The following is a 20,201-nucleotide window of genomic DNA, read 5'->3' as shown; positions in this document are numbered from 1 at the left end:
ATACACGCACACATACACACACACATGCACACACACACTCATACCCTGTGTCTCATGTACACAGGACTCTCACAGACCCATGAACACTAATCCATTTCGCACATCCATATATCATCACACATACACAGGGTCGCACACACAAGCTCAGACTCCTGGCCTGCACTCACCCATCCATCCATCACTCTCCCAGCTACTGGGCTGTGCAAGCATCCAGGTTCCTGACCTCTTGCCCGTACCTGAGTTCCACGAAGCCATTGACCAGTGTGAGTGCAATGAAGTCCTTCCCAGAGCTCTGACCATTGTATAGGAGAAGCCCATGGGGCTCAGACACTCGGAACTCCATGGCCACACGCAGGGTGTGGTAGGCTCGGAGAGTGGGGAAGGCCAGGTAGGATCTGCCCCCAAAGGCGGGCACGAAATACTGCACAGCTGGAAGAGGGGCACAAAGTACATGCTTGGGGGTGATCCTCTGGTCTCTGCCCTCACTGCCAGACCTGATTCTGGTTCTACCTCCATACCTGCCCCATGGCCCACAGGCCACTCCAGCCAGCTCCTTGCCCAGTGGCCCCCTCACCTTTCTCACAGACAGCACCGCCGCGGCCAGCTGGGCAGCTGCAGCTGAAGTCCTGTCCGTTGTCCTCACATGTGCCTCCATGGAGGCAGGGGTGGGAGTCACAGGGCCGGGGGGGTCTCCGGGTGATGGGAGGAGTGGCGGGGGGCAGGGCCGCAGTAGTGGATGGTCTCCGAGTCGCTGGAGGGGACAGAGTCCTGCTGTGGGGCCGGCCCAGGTGACCTGGGTACAGGGTGTGGGGGGTCACAGCAGAGGTGTGGCGGCTTCCTGGGGTCATGGCTTCAGCCGTGGCCACCGTGGTGGTGGTGGTAGCTGTGGTGAATAGCATAGGGAGCCAGTCTGCAAGAGAAGGCCCTATCAGTGCCCAGTATATGACTGGGAAGAAGCGACTGAGCACAGCCCATCCTCCACCCCTGGGAGACTTCTGCTACTCCTTCAATGCAACTTGTCTCCTTGTTCCAGACAGGATCACCTCCTGGCTGGGCTTGACGCCACTCTGCCCTTTGGCTCGAGGCACGTCCCCAAGGCTCACAGGGGTGGAAGGGAAGGGGGTAAGGTAACTGAGGAGGGAGGCTCCAGGACCCCAAGTCCTGAGATCAACAGAGCAGACAACAGGCCTGACTGGTTCCCCAGATCAGAAGACCAGGCTGAGTGAGGCTGGCACTCACCAAAGTCCATGAACTTCACGTGGTCTGCAAGGGGCTGTTTCACTACTAGGACCCTCTTCTTGGATACTCTGATCTGTTTCAGCAGGGCCCGGCCCACATCAAGGGCCGTGAAGGATGTGGCTGAGGGAACAGGGGAAGATGGGGGCAGCTGCTTAAGAAGCACTGACCCCAATTGCCCCTCCCCCTCCTCGGTCAGGATCCCAAACAAGGGGGTCACTGTTGGAGGTTCCTACACAGGCCCTTTTGTCCCTGAGACCCCCACCCACCCAGACCCCCAGAAGCATCTCCATCATCTGGATTGCCCCACCCAGAGCCTAAGGGTAGGCAGGGTCCTCACTCACAGGGGTCAAAATGGGCATCCACAATGGCACGCACAGAGCCGCCTGGGCCCAGGTCCCGCATCCGGACACTCCGGAAGTCCTTCTTGACGTCTGAATTCCGGAACAGGCCCTCCAGCTGTGGGGTGGGGACAGGGAAGCAGGCAGGCTCAGGGGAGACCCGCCTTCCTACTTCCAGGGTTGGCCTAACTTATGACCTTGGAGGGGGATGATGGAGGTCCCAGACCATCCTGGAAGCCTCTGAATCCTATTCTGTGAACCTCACGGACAAGGGTAAGGGAGAATGAGAGAAACTAGAGGTCTGCAGAGGTCATTCATTCCATCCTCCTGTCTCTGGACTAGCTGTGCTTCTATCAGACGACAGTTCATCCCCTTGGGGAGGACAGGGCGAGGAGGGTGACAGCTTGCTTGTTCTGAGGTTCCCCCAGCTCCTTGGTTAATGCATTCCTGAACTTAACCTCCTGCTAGGTAGCACCAGGCCTGGAGTCAAAAAGACTCGAGTTCAAATCCAGCCTCAGACACTTCCTAGCTGTGGGACTCTGGGCAAGTCACTTCACCCTGTTTGCCTCAGTTTCCTCATCTGTAAAATGGAAATAACAATAACACCTACTTCCCAGGGTTGTTGGATAAAATGAGACAATGAATGTAAAATCAACATCCATGCTCTAAAGCCCTGGTCTTCTGTCTGGTGAGTTCTCTGCACAGGGTGGTGTGGAGGTGGGGAGAGATCCTGGGGCAGGGACAGAGGACATACCACACTCTCGATGCTTCGGGCCGTCTCCCCAAAGAGCTCTGACTTGGGATCTGCCATCTCTGGGGTATAGAATAACTCCTGACCCTCGACCTCTTCCAAAACCAGCACTCCCTGGAATACCTTGGTGGCTGTGGGGGATGGGAGGAGTGGAGAGAAGGACAAAGTGAGCCCCCGTCCCCCAGTTCACTGGCCATTGTACAGCGCTGGCTTGGGGGCCTGGGCCCCAGGACAGCAGGCGAGCAGGGCAGGCGGGTGGTTAGTGAGATGGGGCTATGAAGATTAATGGGAGCTGGCGGGGGCGCCCAGAGTTACCACACAGCCTCCTGCGGGCGGCGGCCCCAACATCAGGTGCCCCCCAGGGCTGCCTAGGTAACAAGAGAGAGACATTAGCCAGAACACAGAGGGCACACGCATCTCACACACAAACATACGCTTCTCACGTGCCAAGAGCTAGAAAGGCAATGCGTACACCGGCCTACCTCCCAAGGCTGCCCATCCAGGCACAGGGGAGTGGGCAATGCCCCCTGCCTCAGGAGTTGTTGCCCAGATCAAATAAGCACATATTAAGGGCCTGCTGTATACCAGGTTCTGAGCTAAGCACCGAGGATACAGAAAGGCAAGCTTGGTGCCTGCCCTCAGAAAGTGGAAGAGAACACAACAGTCAGGAAGTACATGACGGAATTCTCTAGAGTGGAGGGTCCAACCTCAGAGGGCCACCAGGATGGGGAGGGGCTCAGAGTTAAGAGGCAGCAGAGGCCTCCTGGTCCTCGTGGTCCTAGCAATGGGGAGGGGGTGACCAGCCTGCTCAGACACAGCCCAGCCCCCGGGGCCCTTGGAAGGTCACAGACCTGGGCAATTGGTCCCCTCGGCATCCAGGGCAGGCGTCTCTCCATCCGAGCAGCAGCCCAGGGGCAAGTTATAACAGGAAGCCCTCTCTATGGCCGGCGTGGGGGCCGCCACACTCCCCTCTTCCAGAAGCTCCATCCCTGCAGGCAGAAGGGATTTGGGGGGAACAGAGGTAAGTGGGCAACCCAGGCATGGGGCTCCAAGGTCAGATCAGCAGCTGCTCAGAGCTCACGTTCCCACTAGGCTCTCCAGACACAAGGCCACGTCTCCCCCATGAGACCAGGGCAGCAGTTTGGGGGCTCAAGGGGAACAGGGGCCATGCCTCCTCCTTTGTTAGCATCAGCCTACTAATTCATTCCTTCCTTCATTCATTCATGCCCTGAACAACCACTTTTAAAGGCCTACTATGCTCAGACACACAGAGAGACGCTTTTGTCTAAGAAAAAATGGAACCAGCCCTACCTTTAGGCGCTTACACTTTTCTAGGGAAGAAGTAACACTCCACCAACAAACAAACAGAAAACAGAGATGGGTCAGTCTAATGTAACTGACTCCCCGCCACTGGACCACGCACCTGCAGATCCTGCCCCACTGGCCTCCAGGTCACCACTGAGCTCCTCGTCACCACTAATGCCATCAGCACTGCCTGACTCAGAGTAGGCTAACGTGGGGATGGCAGCAGGGACCACTGGGGCAGTCAGGATAGGCCGCGCTGTGCTCCTGTGGACTCCTGCTGTGGTCCAGGTTGGAGTGGAAGGCCGTACTGTTGTTCTGTGGATGCCTGATGTGGTCCGGGCAGGAGCAATAGGCCATGTTGTAGTCCGGCGGACTCCTGCTGTGGTCCAGGCTGGCACAGAAGGTCGAGTGGTGGGATGGCTGCGGAGTGTGGGATGGGCACCTGGTCCCTGCCATATAGCCCCCTGTTCTGTAGTCACTGGGGTCTCCGGGGCCTGGCTGGTGAACTTCAGGAGGGAGGGCAAGATGGTCTCTGAGGCCTCCTCAGCTGGGGCTGTGGGAGGATGGGCAGGGGGGCTCCCATGGGTGATGGGCTCTGAAAGGAGAAGGAGGGGAGATTTCCATAAAGTACCTTCTAGATGAAAGGATGGCCCAGAGAGGTGGGACCAGTGAGGAGAAAGGCAGGCCATCACCCTCTATCCATCTCTGCTAAGGCTGGGAGAAGGAGAAAGAGAGAAGGGCTGCAACAGGTTAGATCTGTAGGGGAACCTCTGGGCCTGTGTCAGGAAGGTCACCAGGGTCTTTGATTGTACCAGCCCCACCCCGGTTTAGGCGGACCTCAGTCTGAGGCAGAGGATGGACAGCCCATCCCTGGGCCCCCTCACCGTGGCACTGTCCAAAATGCCGCACGGTGATTGTCCGGCCCTGGCGGCAGGCAATGGTCCTCAGCTGACATGGATCTCCATAGGTCACCCCATCTGAGCCACAGACCTGGGGGGCGAGGTTAGGAAGAACGAAGTCAGCCATGCTAGAGGGCAGCAAGGGGGGAAAGGTGGGAACACAGCAGGTACAGCAACAGAGTGGCAGCCCCTCCCGATCTGGAAGGGTGTAGGGAGGGAGGACCACCCCCAGCCCCACCATCTTCCTTCCCATGTGGTGCCCAGCCCTGGTGCCCACCCCCAGCCCCATGGTCTTCCATCCTATGTGGTGCCCAGCCCCAGTGCCCACCCCCAGCCCCACAGTCTTCCATCCTATGTGATGCCCAGCCCCGGTGCCCACCCCCAGCCCCATGGTCTTCCATCCTATGTGGTGCCCAGCCCTGATGCCCACCCCCAGCCCCATTGTCTTCCCACATAGTCCCCAGTCCCACAGTCTTCCTTTCCATGTGTTACATAGCGCCGGTGCCCACCCCCAGCCCCAGCAACACTCTCACTAACCTTGATCATGTTGTCCTCTGGACACACAGGAGCTGGGCACTCACAGTGGGCAGAGCCACCAGTCTCCACACAGGATGCCCCGAACTCGCAGCTCAGCTCAGCACACGACTTGGGAGCTGAGGGGTCTAAGAATGAAGACACTATGAGCTCCCAGCTCTCTGCCAATCCTCTGAGGCCAGCAGGAAGCAGGATGTTAGAGAATCAAGAGCTTAAGAGAGGGATGGGACCTTGGAGGCCATATAAGGAAAAGAATCCCAACTGTGATCTCCAACAAGGGACCACCTTGTTTGGGTCCTAGCAGAGGGCTTGGAATACAGCAGGCAATTAATAAATGCTTATTCTGTGCAACGAATGTGATTATGGGCAAGTAGTTTCACCTGCTCCTCAGCTCACTCATCTATGAAATAGGAATGATGATGCCTGCAACAGCCGCCTCATGGGGTGGCCTGAGAAGGATGCTTTGGGTTTAATCATAGCGTATTAGATGGACATCAGCCACAATGACCCTCTGACAATGCTCAGTGGAGTCAGAGACATCACAAGGGCATTCTCGTTCCGAAACTGGACTAGACTAGATGCAGGGGTGTGCTGGAGACAGCTCAGACCGGCTCTGAGAGGTGATGGTTAAATGTTCTCTGTGAGCACTAGCACCTTGGAAACTGGTAAATGCTACAAATTTGGGTTTGATTTATTGACTATCTAAACTTAAGAAAGCGGTAGTGAAAATGTTAATAAGATAAACTGAAAATGTGTCATTAGCATAATCCAAATTCCTCCCCCTGATCCCCCAGCTGGTTGTTAAACATTAACCAGCATACCCCTGACTAGATGGAGCTGGGATAGGACCCAGGATCCTTGCCCTTTCCCTCTGGTCATACTGGCTCTACAATCTTGCTCTGGGCCAGTGGACTGTGTCTCAGCTCATCCCATCCCCAAACCCCATCTCACACAAAGCATTCAAGCATCCCCTGATTAGCCCCACCCAGAATGAGGCCCCCTCTCTTGGTGTGGGGATGCTGGTGGGCTCAGCCCTCACCATTCTCGCAGCCAGAGGGGCCCAGGATGCTGCCAGGGGGGCACTGGCTGCATTTCATGCCCGTAATGCCCTCCTTGCAGGAGCACAGTCCAGTCATCTGCTCACAATCATCTCGTACCGAGCCTCCAGGGTCACAGTTACAGGCTGGAAAGGGGGGAGATAGAGCAATGAGCCTTAGAACACGGGCACTGGGGACCCCTGGTGGCAGTCAGGGGATGTGGAGGGGCACAGACTGCACTAGACCTCTTACGGACCATGGCTCAACCCTCCTGGCCACTCCCCAGAGGCTGCAAAGTCCTATTTCATAGGACTTTCATGAACCCCACGAATGCAGGCGGTGCAGAGAAGCCCCCCAAAAGTGAATTATCCAAAAGGCTTCTCAGTTTCAACCCATGCTGTGTGTAGTTTTCTTGAGATTTTGCACCAGACTGAATTCCACTCTGCTCAAGCTGACATTAGAGGCTGGCCAGGAGTTTGCTATGAGTCAAGGGGAATCCAGAAGTGGATAACTGACCAATGACTGAATGTGAAGTTCAATGTTTTAGGGTGTGTGTGTGTGTGTGTGTGTGTGTGTGTGTGTGTGTGTGTGAACACACACGTTATTGTGAGGTGTCAAGGCTGGAAAAACTACTCAGGTATGCCACCTCTGCACCTTGGGACCTTCTCAAGGCCTCTTACCCCAGCTTAGGGAATATTGCCGTCCCGGGGTCTCCTCTCAGGGAAATAGCCCATCCACGCTAACAACCCAAGGGATGGAGGGAGACAGAGTCTGACCTCTTTTGTCTGACCTCGCTAACACCCAGGAGAGTAAGGGAATAGGGATAGCAAGCCAGGCCCCCAGTCCAATGGGGAGGGATGGAGGACAGGGATCTGGTGCAGACAAATAGGACTGGATCCTGCGTCTAATACTGGGGAGAGAAGGGACTTAGAGCCAGCTCACTAGCCCCCAGCCCTTGGTCCAAGCCCCCATGCTCAGACACTCACGGGTGCAGCCGCTCCGGCCGTCAGTCACAATGCCACGGAAGTTCCAGAAACCTGGCTCACATCGATCACACTTGAGGCCCCCCACGCCTGGGCGGCAGGAACACTGGCCTGAGGTGGGATCACAGCCTCCCCCATAGGAGCCATATGCATTACACTGGCAGGTACCTGTAGTCCAGAGCCAGAAGTCATCCAAGGCCCTCCACAGCTTCCCCAGGCAGGACATTTATTCTGGGTCAATCTGTGGTTAGCTCAGATACACTAGGGGCCCCAAAGTCCCTTCTGGTGACTTCAAGAGGAAAGTAAGTGACTAAAGCCTTGGGAGAGGGATTGGCATGACTGGGCTCTTCCTGGGACCTCAAACCCTTAACCCCTCCAGTACATCAGCTTCTCTATGAACAAGTACAATATCCCTCCTCATCCCCCAAAAAACCTCCTACCCCTGAGCTAGAGACAGCACACACACACTTACTTGGACAGCCGGCCAGGCCAACGCCCTGGGCCCTGGTAACATTGTCCAGACAGCAGCCATAGGGGGTCTGAGAGCAGTGCAAGACAGGAGGGGGCGGGACCACCGTCGGTGTGGCTAAGACAGTGAGACACACACAAGTGACCGATGGTCTGACCCATGAGTGACTTCATGTGCCCAGGACATCCTGGGCTACCCCTTCCCCACACTCTCAGCAGCCCCCCTGTCCCCTCTGCTCCTCACCATCTGCTCCCCCCAGCCCCCTACCTCGGCAGGCACCCTGGGCTGTGACATACAGCTCCTGGCGACTCTCACACCTTGCCTTCTTCATCTCACACTCGTTACCATAGGTGACCCCATCAGAACCACAAACCTGGATGGGAAGAGGAGGGAAGGGAGGGCAGGCCCCTGTGAGACCAGGCACTGAGAAACAGCTCTTCTTTTCTTCCCTTCCCACTCAGGCCAGGCTGGGGACCCTGGCATCCGAGGAGGGAGGGGAGAGGTCGTGACGGAGGTGGATCCTCACCGGACTGCGTAACACGGTCTGGCAGCTGAAGTCGCAGACGCATCGATCTTCCTCAGCATCCTCATCCCACACACCTCCCCGGCGCCGGCACTGCTCCTGCTCACAGTCACCATCCTCGCCTGAGCCAGAGCCCCCAGAGCCACATTCTGCATGGGATGGGATGGGACAACACAGTGAGAAGCTCAGGTCCCAACCCTTGCTTCCCGAGGCTCCCCATCTCCACCATCCCCAGGCTGAGAGTTGGTGGTGACTCAGTTACCTGGGATATGCATCATTCCAGCTCATGTGAGCCCACCAGGATGGTAACCTCAGACAAGGCAGGGGGAAATACAGACTTCACTCTCCCTCCCTACCCCCTGTGCCAACCCTACTCAGAGCTGGGGGGTGGGGAGTCACCAACAACAGGAAGGACATCCTAAGCCCCCTCCCTAAGGGGCAGTCTCTGGGCAAAGCTGTGGGTACATAGGGCCATAAGCATCACCAGGTCCTTCTGGGAGAGGACAATAAGTCTGGAGTTACAGGTTAACTTAGAAGTCTTGGCGCCTGGGGCCAGCAGCATGAAACACAGAGCAGCCCTCAAATCCTTACAATCCAGGAGGACTCTCCAGCCTAGCTACAGGATGTTTTCTCTTTTTCTAAGTGGGTAGAGTATGAGGGAGAGAAAATCAATGACTATTAATGGAAAAAAAGAAATAGCTAAGAATATGAAGAATCACTGGAAGATGTTGTTGAACTGATGAAAACGGAAGCAAGCACAACATGGAATGGAGTAAGACACGATGATGATGATAAAAATCAATGGAAAGAACCACCAAAAAGAAACTTGAACACCATCTCATCCTAATAACCAAGTCTGTCCCTGACAAAGAGATGAGAAGATGCCTTTCCACCCCTTCTTTTCAGCGGTGGGGACCTATGAGTGGAGAACATTGCATTTGCTTCCTCACCCAGGTGACAGGCTGCTCCATTTTGCTAAATCCCCTTTTTAATCTCTTTTTAAAAAGTGCTTCCTTAGAAGGAACTGTTCCCGGTCGAGGGGAGGGAGAATACATTAATAATGAAGATGGTAATAAGTAGCATTTATAGCGACTTAGGATTTGGAAAGCTATACTTCATGTGTACTTAGAATTATAAATTATGTATAAACAAGTAAGAGCACTAAAAAAATTTATAACTAAAAAGTCCATACCCGTTGATCCAGAGATTTCGCTGCCAGGCATGTAGCCCATAAAAAGAAAGGCACCTATTTACACCAAAATATTTTTACCAGAATTTTTTAAATTGTATTTTTTTTACTAACAAAGAACTGGAAACAAAGACTCCCACTGATTGAGGGATGGCTAAACAGCCTGGGGTCCCTGAGTGTGATGGAATAGTACTGTGCTATAAGAAATGACTACCGAGAATTGTGGGAAGACTTACATGAACTGATGCAGAGGGAAGTAAGCAGAGCCAAGGTAACCACATACACAATGGCTGCCTCCAGGAGGACAGTAACATAAATGAAAAGAATGACCGCCACAAGCCAATCCAATGGAGGTTGGAAAATTATAACAAGAATGAGTTTGAACCCAAGGAAGAGAAAAGAGAATATAGCTCTCTCAGTCTTTAGCAGAAGTGGGGGTCCACGGGAGTGGAACGTTAGATTTTCTGGCAATGTTGATTAATTTTGTTCACTTTTTAGAAATTCTTTATCATAGAAAAAAAGGATGACTCCCTGGGGAGAGGAAGGGGAAGGAATTTGGGAACAATCCAGATGATATAAAAACAAAAGGTAGCAATAAAGACATATTTTTCAAAAATAAGTAATTAGAACTTCAATTGGGGAGAGAAAACAGTGGTTTCTCTTCTAGTGAAGATGTGCCTTCCAAGTCAACAAGCATTTATTAAGCACCTACTTAATAAAGCCGCTCATTAAAATTATTAAACTAATCTCTAGTAAATTACTTACCAAATTTAATAATGCCAGTAATTAAAATAAATTCAGTTGGGAGGGAGCAGTGGCTTCTTTTCTATGAAGATGTGTATATCAAGTCAAGCCAGCAAGCATTTATTAAGCACCTACTGTGTGCCAGGTACTGCTATAATTACTAGGGATACAAAGAAAGGCAAAAACGACTCTTTCCCACTAGAAAGCCCTCGGAAACTAGTCAGGCAGAGCCCAGTGGGATGAGGTCCTGTAGCTCTGGGCACACCTACCGTCCTCACAGGGCCCAGGTCGAGCCTCCTGGATCTGCTTCTGCTGCTGGCAGGCAGCCTCTCGGAGCTCACAGCTGCTGCCATAGGTGACTCCATCAGTGCCACAGACCGGGCTGGGGGGCGGCCGCTCACACCTGGGGCACACGCACTGCCTGTTGGAGCACACGGCCCCAAAGGTACACACTGTGTCCCCACACGTCTCTGTAGAGGGAGGGAGAGGGAAGGGTGGGTCACTTCCACCCCAGATCTGCCAGGCTGGCCCTGGACTGCAAGAGAGATCATAAAAAGAGGGGGATGGGGAGAAGCAGGGAGGAGGGGAGGCAGCAGGCCAGGGACACTGAGAGCTGACCTGAGGGACCTCAGCTTCCCGCACCTCAGTTCCCCTGAATTAAGTGGGCCTGCAGCACAGCCTAGAGGAGGAAAGTGGAGTGCTTTTGATGATACTGGGGTGAGGGGGCAACCTAGGCCAGAGCTGAGGTCATCTTCTGGGGAACGGAAGAGTCTCTATAGTCAGAAGATGACCAGGGGCTGTCGAGTGCCACCCAGGCCTGAACGAGAAAACCCAACACATAAAGTGGCTCTCCAGCCTTGGCTTGGAGATCTTTTGTGATAGACAGCTCACTCCCTCACTCCTGCCAATAAGCCTACATGGCGCCTTTGCAGGACCCCCCACTCCCACCCTGTGAGGCCAAGCTGGACAAGCACAGCCTCTCTCCTATATGACAGCCCCTGCCCCCTCCCCCACCCACAGCCTTAACAGCCTGGCAGTTCTTTCCATCAGTCCTCACATGGCCTGGACTGAAGGCCCTTCCCCATCCCAGGTGTTTCCTCAAACTCCCTTCATATTATCAATGCCCTTCTTAAACTGTGATGCTCAGACCTGAACCCAGTCCTCCAGATGTGGTCTAAGACCTGTCGCTTCCCTACTAATTCCCAAGCTCGTGGTGCACTAAAACCCCTAGAGCCTTTTCAGAAAAGACTAATCCTGACTCCCTTAGATCATACTCTAAAGTCTGTTCTCAAGGAAAGGGCCTACCACCAGGGCCAGACACTCACTGCAGTGTCCGGGGGCGGCCACGCTGAGGTTGATCTGGCGAGTGCAAGCTTGCACATGCAGTTCGCACTCACTGCCGTACGTGTTCCCATCAGAGCCGCACACAGGCTGGGCTGAAGCCACACACTCTGTGGGGCACACGCAGCGGCCTGTCTCCACCTCACATAGGGCCCCAAACTGGCACTTTCCACAGAGGCCTAGTGGGAGTGGGAAAAGCAGAATTCACATCACTGTGAGATTCCACACCTCCCAACAATGTCAGGGTTAGATGTTCTTGTGGATCATGTGAATCCCTCACTTGCCACAGGGCATCCCCTTCACTGTCCCTTTAGGATCCTGGCATCACCAACCACAGGGCCCCCCCAGACTCTCCCCTGGCATCACCGACCACAGGGCCCCCCAGGCACTCCCCTGGAATCACTGACCACAGGGTCCCCCCCCAAGACTCTCCCCTGGCATCACCGATCACAGGGCCCCCCCCAGACTTTCCCCTGGCATCACCAACCACAGGGCCCCCCCCAGACTCTCCCCTGGCATCACCAACCACAGGGCCCCACCCCGACTCTCCCCTGGCATCACTGACCACAGGGCCCCCCAGGCACTCCCCTGGGGCCCCTGGCATCACTGACCACAGGGCCCCTTGCGGGTGACCAAGATCTCCTTCCTGAGGACACAGGCTGTGGCCTCCAGCTCACAGGGGCTTCCATAGGTAACACCGTCACTGCCACACACAGGGTCATAGAGGCCAGCACAGACCTGCTGGCATTCACACACAGCTTCCCAGTTCCTCACGACGCACGTGGCTCCAAAAGGACACTGCACACCCAAGCAGGGGCTCGGGGCACCCTGGTCTGAGAGAAAAAGAAGGTGGAAGCAGGAGATCAGAACCATCCTGGGATATTGGACAGGAAAGGGGGGGTGGGAGTCTATCCTTTGGCAGGGGAGAGTATGGAGAAAAATAAGGGAAGACAGCTAGGTTCCTTCACACAGACACACACATGCACACACGCATACACACCAGTAGGCAAAGCCAGCCACACTTCCCATGACTCTCAACTACAAAAAAGAAACAAGGTGGGGGTGGGGGGCAGTAACCCAAGACCCTGTCCACATAACTCTGAGACATTCTAGGCCATTTGCTAGCTCTCCTGCCAAAATCTTGGGCCCCAAGCTGAGGCCTCTGGGGCCACTGTCCAATCTGGCTCCATTCTGGGCTGATGATTATGTCCCATCTCCTGCTTGGAGCTCCCAGCACTGCGCCAGGGCTTCAGGGGAGCAGGAGTGGATGCAGACACATGCTGGGAAATGCCCTTCGGAGAGAACAGGGCCAGACTCTGCAGTGGGCCTGGGGTTGGATGATGGGGAGGGAGTAGCCCCAGACATGACCCTGGGCGTAGGATACAAGACCTAGGGTTGGAAGGGCCTTGAGAGGCCATTTAGCCCAACCCTCCTCTTTGGACAGAAGAGGAAACTGAGGCCAGAGATGAAAAGTGCTTTGCTCAGCCAGTGATTATCTGAGGTGGCATTTGAAGGCAGCCCTCCATCTACTCTGTCACGCTGCCTCCTTGGGCTCTCCTGCCATCGGCCCTGGGCTTGGGCCATCCCTGCCCTCCTTGTAGCAACCCACAACCCTCCTCCAGCCAAAAGCCAGGTTGGGGAGGGGGTGGGATCAGAGAAGGGAAAAGGAAAGGCGTATGGGGGAGGGACAACCAGAAGGCATAGGCATCAGCTGACAGACACTGGATATGGGACAAACACAAAAACACAGGACATGGGGGGAGGGGCCTCATTGCCCTGGAGACCCCAAACCGCCATCTGCAAGGCTATTGTTGACCCAAGGCCACCTCACTGAGGTCAAGGGGTAGCCTCAGACAATCATCAGAGGCCCTGGCTGGAAGCCTGGACACTCCAGGTTCCTGACAAGCTGGCCCAGAGAACCCAGCTCCTTGGATCTGAGGAGAGGCTCCATTGTTTTCAGGATCCCCAATGCAGTCCAACTCTGAGTGAGAGGGAGGGATACCAAGGCCCCTACTCTGCCTAGCTCCTCATCGAAAGTTTGGACACTGGCTCAGCCCTGGGGCTAGAACCCCAAGAGCAAAAAGTGGGGGCAGGGAAAGAAGGTGCCAAACATGGAAGTCCAAGCTGGAAAGACCCTCAGAGGTTCATCTAGTCTAGACTCCCTAAAACCCAGGTCTCCCGACTCCAAGACCAGGGGCCTAGTGATTATCACAGGTTCCTTCTCAACCAGACCAGGGGTGTAAATTATGCCAGAGATTTGGGAAAAGGGGCAGGGGGATGTATTTGCCAACATCCTTTGGGGAGCAGCAAGGCACAGGGAGAGGTGTACCCCTTCCCCCCCAATGCCCCAGAGAAGCCGACCTCTGGCTGCCGGTGCTCCCGCTGGGGTGAGGGGGGATCCCCAGGGCGGCTCAGGTGCCTCCGTCCTCCCAACAGGCAAGGCTGGAAGACACAAGACACAGAGCAAAGAGGAAAGGACCAGAGAAGAAAAAGGCACCAGAGACAGACAAGAACATCCCAGACAAACTGACAGATGGATGGACAGACAGACGCACACGGGGAGGCAACCCTCAGGCTTGTCTGGGGGAAAGCAGCTTGCAGGGCTCCCTCCCTCACCCAAGGACCCCAATGACCCTCCCCTCCTCTGAGCCCATCCTGCCCCATCCCCAGTAAGCCCCAAGGATCATTCTAAACTTCATTTCAAAGGCACTGAAGGCTCTTCCAATCTCCAGCCTTGGCTCTGTTCCAGGACATAGGGAGGTTCTGGGGCATGGTGTGTGTGTGTGTGTGTGTGTGTGTGCATGCATGCGCACACGCACATGTGGTGGCATCCTCTCCTTAACCCAGGGCTCACATTGGGAAAGAATTGGAGGAAGGATGGGGGGGTCACTAAAGCCAGGAGACAGGTCACCCCATCCCAGTGCCTTCAGCCCCAGCATATGCCCCAGAACCAGCTGTCCTGTCTGGATCACTCTCACTCCCTCTCTGTGGGGATTCTCAGGAGAAGAGGAGAGAGCTGGGGGCACTGGGGGAGGGGATGCTAGGGAAGGAGCCCAGGGTTCAAGGCCTCTCTCCCCTCACTGTGAGACCATGGGCTTGAGAAAAGCCTCAGCACTGAAGGTGCCATGGGCTCATTCCCAGAGAATGAGCCCAGAGGTGCCCAGGAGCTTTCTGCCCATTCTAAGAAAGCAGGTTTAGACAGGGCTAAGATATATAGCCAGAGGCTGGGGGCTTCGAGCACACCCTCCTGGCTCTTACCCCAACTTGGCATCCATCCACTTCCCCTCAAAGCAAACTAGAGACCTCAGGGGCACTTTCCCCAATCCCTCTCTCCCACCCCCCACTTCTCTCCCCTGTACAAACACCCCTAAGATAGCTGGACCAGCTGCTAGGACTTCTGTTACTTACAGAGCCATTAGGAACACCCGCTGTCTCCTGGCAGCACTGGGGGGAATAGTGGGGAGGAGGAGGCAAGGAGAAAGAAGACAGGGTGGAGGGAGGCCCCGCCTGGAGGCTGGATAAAGGTCTGGACTCTGCTCCTTCAAAGCATGACACATGGATATGGATGGCATGTGATGGAAGAGCTGAGGCAAGCTAGGCATTTGTGGATTATCATGGAACAGACACAGAAACAAGCTAGCTGGTCACAAGAGCAAGCAGTGAGGGGCCCCAGGGCCGACGGCAGGGCCAGGGAAGGTCCAGAGTTCAGGCAGGCTGAGAGGCTGGCCTTACCACAGGGCCCCTGGTGCTTGACAGGGAGAGACTGCTGCTGGCTGCACTCGGCACGCTGACGCTCACAGTCGCTGCTATATGTGTGACCCCCATGTGCACAGACAGGCCGGTAGGCTCCATCACACGTGACTCGGTCACAGGAGCAGCGGGCCCGGCCACGGCGGATAAGACACACGGCGTTAAACTTGCAGGGGACTGGGCACTGGTCTGAAAAACAGGGGAAGGGGTCAGTCAGTGCTTCCCCACAGAACACAGAAGTAGGTGGGATACCCTTGGATTTAAGAGGGGCCCCATATCCCTTTCTCCACACACCCCTGGGGGAGGATGGCCCCTTTTATCCTCCAGAAAAGGCAAAGCTACCAGGACCTTTGAGATGTTGGGCTGTCAGGCAGTGACTATCTGTCCAAGTGTGGCAGCATCTCTGTGCCAGCAGGAGGTTGTGAGGTAGATGGGGGTTGGAGCAATATGTGACCCCACCCGGCTGGAGGAGACACCCAAGGCTCCTGTTCCAGCCTTCTCTTGGGAGAACAATTCTGAGGAGAAACCAGGATGTTCTCCAGGCCAGAGAGAGGGGCCACAGGCACGTGTGTCACCTAAGCGATGTTAGGCCAGGCTGGGCTTACATCCCCTGAGCAAGGGGCTCTGTTACCCAGAAGAATAGAAGCTCCTTGAAGGCAGGAAGGGTCTTTTAAATTTGTCCATCTAATGTATAATGCCTTCTCAAAGGGTGGCAGAGGGAGAGGATTGGGAACTCAAAATTTTATAAAATGAATGTTAAAAATGAATGAATAAATTAAAAATTCCTAAATAATAATAAAACTTATTAGCTTACATATGGATATATTATCTGTTATGTTATTATGTTATGTCATAATATATTATAACAATAAATAATATTCCTAAATAATAATAAATAAACATTCCTAGCACCCAGCTCAGCACCTGACACAGAGGAGGCCCATTTCCCATTACGTCGTACTCAGCCTCCTGCCTACCTTGTGGCTGGCACTGCCCCGAGCGCAGTTTCTGGATGTCAAGGCCCAGGGTGGCGCTGGTACGGCCCATGACACAATCGTTGGCGTAGGTGACACCATCGTCACCACACACTGGCTCCTGGCGGGGTGGGCAGCTCTCAGGTCGCAGTAGCATGTCAGGTTGGCGGGTGCGGGGGTTCACCCAGCACAAGCGATTCAGGTCACTGAGAACGCCCTTGCACGGATCTAGGAAGAGGGGAGGAAGTCTGGGATGCTGGGCACAGGGAGGCAAGCCCAGAGGACTCTAGCATCTGGGAGGCCTGATTCTGCCCACTGCCACCTGTGATACCCCAACAGGAGCCCACCACACATGTTACAGCCCCTCAGTTTGATCTCCTTCTTCTCAGAGCCTCCAAATACAGGCAAATTCCCCACCTTCCCACTGTCCCCTGAGTCAGGTCCCCCTGGTATATACTGAATTCACAAGATCATATATTTAAAGCTGGAAGAGGCCTTTAAAATCACCCATTTTCAGCTGTATCTATCTCTCCATGACCCCAGTGGAGATTTTCATGGCAAAGACACTGGACTGTTTTACCACTTCCTTCTCCAGTTAGTTCTATAGATGAGGAAACTGAGGCAAACAGGGTAAAGTGACTGGCCCAGGGTCACCCAGCTAGTGAGTGTCTGAGACCAGATTTCTTTTACAGATGAGGAAACTGAGGTCCATCGAGTTAAGTGACTTGTCCAGCTTCCCTGGCCTCAAGACTCAGTTCAAATCCTACCTTTTGCAGGAAGCTCTTCCTGGTTTCCCTACCCCTGGTACGTTCCCTCTTATATGTGTGTACGTGTGGATATATGTCTATGTCTGTGTGTGTACATGTATGTGTGCATACATATGTGTATGCACATATGTGTGTTGCAGATGTGCATCCATGTGTCCATATGTGCTTGCATGTGCATGCGTGTGTTTATGCATTTGTGTCCATGTGTGTTTGTCTCTGTGTATGTATATACATATACACCTTGTTTGCACAGAGTTGCTGCTACACTGTCTCTCATGTTCGACCTTAAGCTCCCTGAGAGCAGGAACTAATTTTGACTTTTTTTGTATTCCCAGAACTTCGCAGCATCTGGCATACAGTAGGTGCTTAATAAATGCATGCTGACTTGCCCAAGGCCACACAGCTGACACTTGAACCCAGGTCCCCTGACTCCCAATCCAGTATTCCAGGCCCCTCCCCAGGCTGCCCAGAATGTGGGAGTCAGGAGATTCCCCCCCTGATTCCTTGGGCCCTCCTCCAAGCCCATCTGCCCCATCCCTGCCATAGACACCGACCACCAGGACTGTAGACAGGAGAGGGCAGTCTCTCCCCATGTAGTGGCACCCCATGGACCCAGATATCCGGGTGGCCTAGAGATGGGAGCCACTTCTGGGGCCAGAGAGTCCAACCCACATCTGAGAGGAGGAAACTAAAATAATTTGTCCACAGTTATACAAGTAGTAAGCATCAGTGGTGGGATTTGAACCCAAATCCTTTGAAAGGAATCAATTCTCTTTCCATAATAATCTGTCCATTCTCCCTCCTCTAATAGCCTGGCCTCAGTTTCCCCACCATGCTGTCAGATGGGGTAAGGAATGGAGGCCCAAGGCTGTTCACTTTGGGGAATGTGCCAGGTCTTCTGCAATCCTCCCCACCCTGGGGCCAGCCTGGGCTCCCACCCAACACCCTGGGCCCAGCCTCTTACCACAGGGCCCTTCAAATTTCTTGACAATATTCTCCTGACGGGCACAGGCAAGGCGGTGCAGCTGGCACTCGCTGGGGTAGTCTCGCCCATCACTACCACAGACGATGCCCTCAGGGACACCACTGCACGAGGACGGGCAGATGCATTTGGCTGACTGCCCATCTGCCGAGCGGGCACAGGTGCTGCCAAAACTGCAGGTCACCCCTGAGCAGGGGTCCCGGGAGCCTGAGCAGAGGAAGGGGAGAAAGTGAAGGAGGCACCAAGGGGAGACTTGGGAGTTGGGTCAATGAGGTAGACACTGAAGGACAGGGGCCAGGGAGGATCACAGGGCACTGAAAAGGGGAGAGGAGACAAACAATGCCCCATGGGGCAGTTCAGAAGTCAGGGAGAAGAGACACAGAGGGCAAGCTCAGGAGCAGGAGGAGATAAAGTGGGGTCCAAGGGGAAGACTGCATTCCTTTCCCACACCCCCCCACCACGTCGTCCTCGGCTCACTCACCACAGGGCCCTCGGCTGACCACGCGGATGCGTCGCTGCTGGCTGCACTGGGCCCTCTGTAGCTCACACTCGTTGCTGTAGGTGGAAGCATCAGATCCACATACAGGGGCCACCACGGTAGGGCACGGGCCCTTCTTGCACACGCATGTGGCCCGGCCAGCACTCTGCTCACACACAGCCCCAAAGCCACATAGCATACCCCGGCACGCTGTAGGGAAAAGGAGGGGGTAGGAGAAGAGATTTTAGTTAAATTGTCCCCTGCCCACTTCACGCCATGGGTGACCCCCAAGAGCTCAAGGCCTGAGCCTCTCCCTGGAGCCAGGTGTGGGGGCAAGAAGTAAGTTACACGAGCTTTTAGAGCTTTATCATCCTCTCCTCAATAGGTCACCACCAACTTGGGCTCCATTTTTATCTAATGGACCAATCGTGAGGAATTCCAGGCTGCTCCCCCCCCCAGCTCCCTCCAGCCCCCCTGTACAGACAGCTGTGAAGCAGATAGGCCAGCTCTCCTGAGGCCCGTGGCGCCAGCCTGAGCCCAGGCCATGCCAGCTGGTGGGAGCCACACGCCAGCATTCACTCAGCTTGATTAGTGACAGTGTGACCCTTCCCCAAGCAATGGCCAACAACTGATTCCAAGACAGAACTAGAGGGGCTTCCCTGAAAAACCTATAGAGATGAATACATGTGAAGCCACGGACATACAGGCACACACACACACACACCACTCCTTTGCCCTGAGCTGGTCTGTCCTTCAATGCTTTTCTCAGATCCTGCAGTGTCCCACTCACTCCATTCCCAGCATGAGGTGGGGGGAAGGAGAAGGAAAGATTTAAGGGCCTGGGGGTGTCAAGGAGGGGATGAGAAGGCAAGTAGTGGCCCCCTGTCTTCTCCCATACTCTCTCCACTGCTAGACCGGCAGCCAATCAGTCTGGAGAGCTTTTGGGGGAGAAAAGAGAAGTGGAGAAGGAAAGGGAACAGGTTAGGGGTGGACAGAGAGCATTCCATAATGCACTGCCCTTTTGGAGTCACAGGACCTCGGTTCAAATGCTGAGTCTGCTGCTTCTCCTTGTATGATATTGGGCAAGTTATTTGCCCCCTCTTGTTTGCCCCCTCAGTTTCCTTATCTGTAAAATGATAGAGTTGACCTACAGCACTGAGATCAAATGCAAATAGAAACCTGGGGACCACACACTGACTTAGAAAACCCTAAATTAACATTATCTGTGTTGTAATGTAGTTTTATCTATTTTGTGAAACATTTCCCGACGACATTTTCATCTAGTTCTGGTCACACTGGGGATCTTAGAGGTTCCTTCCAGCTATGCATCTATGATCTGGTCAAACAAAACTCCCAGCTATTCCCCAGCCCTCCATCCCTGGGATGTCCTCCCTCCTCACTTCTGCCTCTCAGCATCCCTGCATTTCTTCAAGGCTCAGCTAAAGCACTAACTTCTACAAGAGACCTTTCCAGATTCCCCCAGTTCCCCTCCATATACTTATCTGTTTGCATGTTAAATTTTCCCTAATGGAAGGTAAGCTTCCTGAGGCCAGGGACTGTGTTTGGTTTTGTCTTTGTACCTCTGGCACCCAGCATGGTACTTTCCTCATGGCAATTGATAAGAGTTTATTAGTCAACAAGGATTAGGTACTTACTGTATGCCGGGCACTGTGCTAAGCATTGAAGATACAAGAAACATAAAAGGCAGGAGAGACACTACGCAAAGATGATAGCATTCTCATTAAGGGGGATTGGGTAAGGGACCTCAGGATTACAATATGCCAGGCTCGGACTTGCTAGGCTTTGAGAATAGGAAGAAAAAACAAAACCAGTGCCTGCTCTCCAAGACCTTACATTCTAACAGGGGAGGGGATGTGTACATAAATAGATACATACAG

At 54.2% G+C, this 20,201-nt stretch overlaps 1 protein-coding gene across 3 annotated transcripts in view; it reads right to left on the bottom strand.

Moving 5' to 3' along the window:
- Window positions 1-20,201, bottom strand: part of AGRN (agrin) — an 86,704-nt gene that overhangs the window by 10,952 nt on the left and 55,551 nt on the right. The window contains exons 4-25 of one of the 3 annotated variants that reach the window (XM_072608431.1): window positions 18,307-18,513; window positions 17,808-18,032; window positions 16,080-16,304; window positions 15,085-15,291; window positions 13,714-13,794; window positions 11,964-12,185; window positions 11,337-11,531; window positions 10,281-10,481; window positions 8,082-8,227; window positions 7,823-7,928; window positions 7,559-7,672; window positions 7,090-7,254; window positions 6,106-6,249; window positions 5,070-5,194; window positions 4,518-4,623; window positions 3,752-4,228; window positions 3,180-3,317; window positions 2,332-2,459; window positions 1,581-1,695; window positions 1,240-1,359; window positions 575-910; window positions 237-429 (exon numbers count right to left, since the gene is read on the bottom strand). In XM_072608431.1, coding sequence (XP_072464532.1) covers window positions 237-429; window positions 575-910; window positions 1,240-1,359; window positions 1,581-1,695; window positions 2,332-2,459; window positions 3,180-3,317; window positions 3,752-4,228; window positions 4,518-4,623; window positions 5,070-5,194; window positions 6,106-6,249; window positions 7,090-7,254; window positions 7,559-7,672; window positions 7,823-7,928; window positions 8,082-8,227; window positions 10,281-10,481; window positions 11,337-11,531; window positions 11,964-12,185; window positions 13,714-13,794; window positions 15,085-15,291; window positions 16,080-16,304; window positions 17,808-18,032; window positions 18,307-18,513 — 3,976 coding nt within the window. The remainder of the gene's footprint in view (window positions 1-236; window positions 430-574; window positions 911-1,239; window positions 1,360-1,580; window positions 1,696-2,331; window positions 2,460-3,179; window positions 3,318-3,751; window positions 4,229-4,517; window positions 4,624-5,069; window positions 5,195-6,105; window positions 6,250-7,089; window positions 7,255-7,558; window positions 7,673-7,822; window positions 7,929-8,081; window positions 8,228-10,280; window positions 10,482-11,336; window positions 11,532-11,963; window positions 12,186-13,713; window positions 13,795-15,084; window positions 15,292-16,079; window positions 16,305-17,807; window positions 18,033-18,306; window positions 18,514-20,201) is intronic. The other 2 variants (XM_072608433.1, XM_072608432.1) reach the window with 2 other exon arrangements.

The sequence above is a fragment of the Notamacropus eugenii genome, chromosome 5 (assembly GCF_028372415.1).
Source record: "Notamacropus eugenii isolate mMacEug1 chromosome 5, mMacEug1.pri_v2, whole genome shotgun sequence".
Taxonomy (NCBI): domain Eukaryota; kingdom Metazoa; phylum Chordata; class Mammalia; order Diprotodontia; family Macropodidae; genus Notamacropus; species Notamacropus eugenii.
The sequence above is the reverse complement of the archived record's forward strand: the minus strand, read 5'-3'. Positions and strand labels throughout refer to the sequence as shown.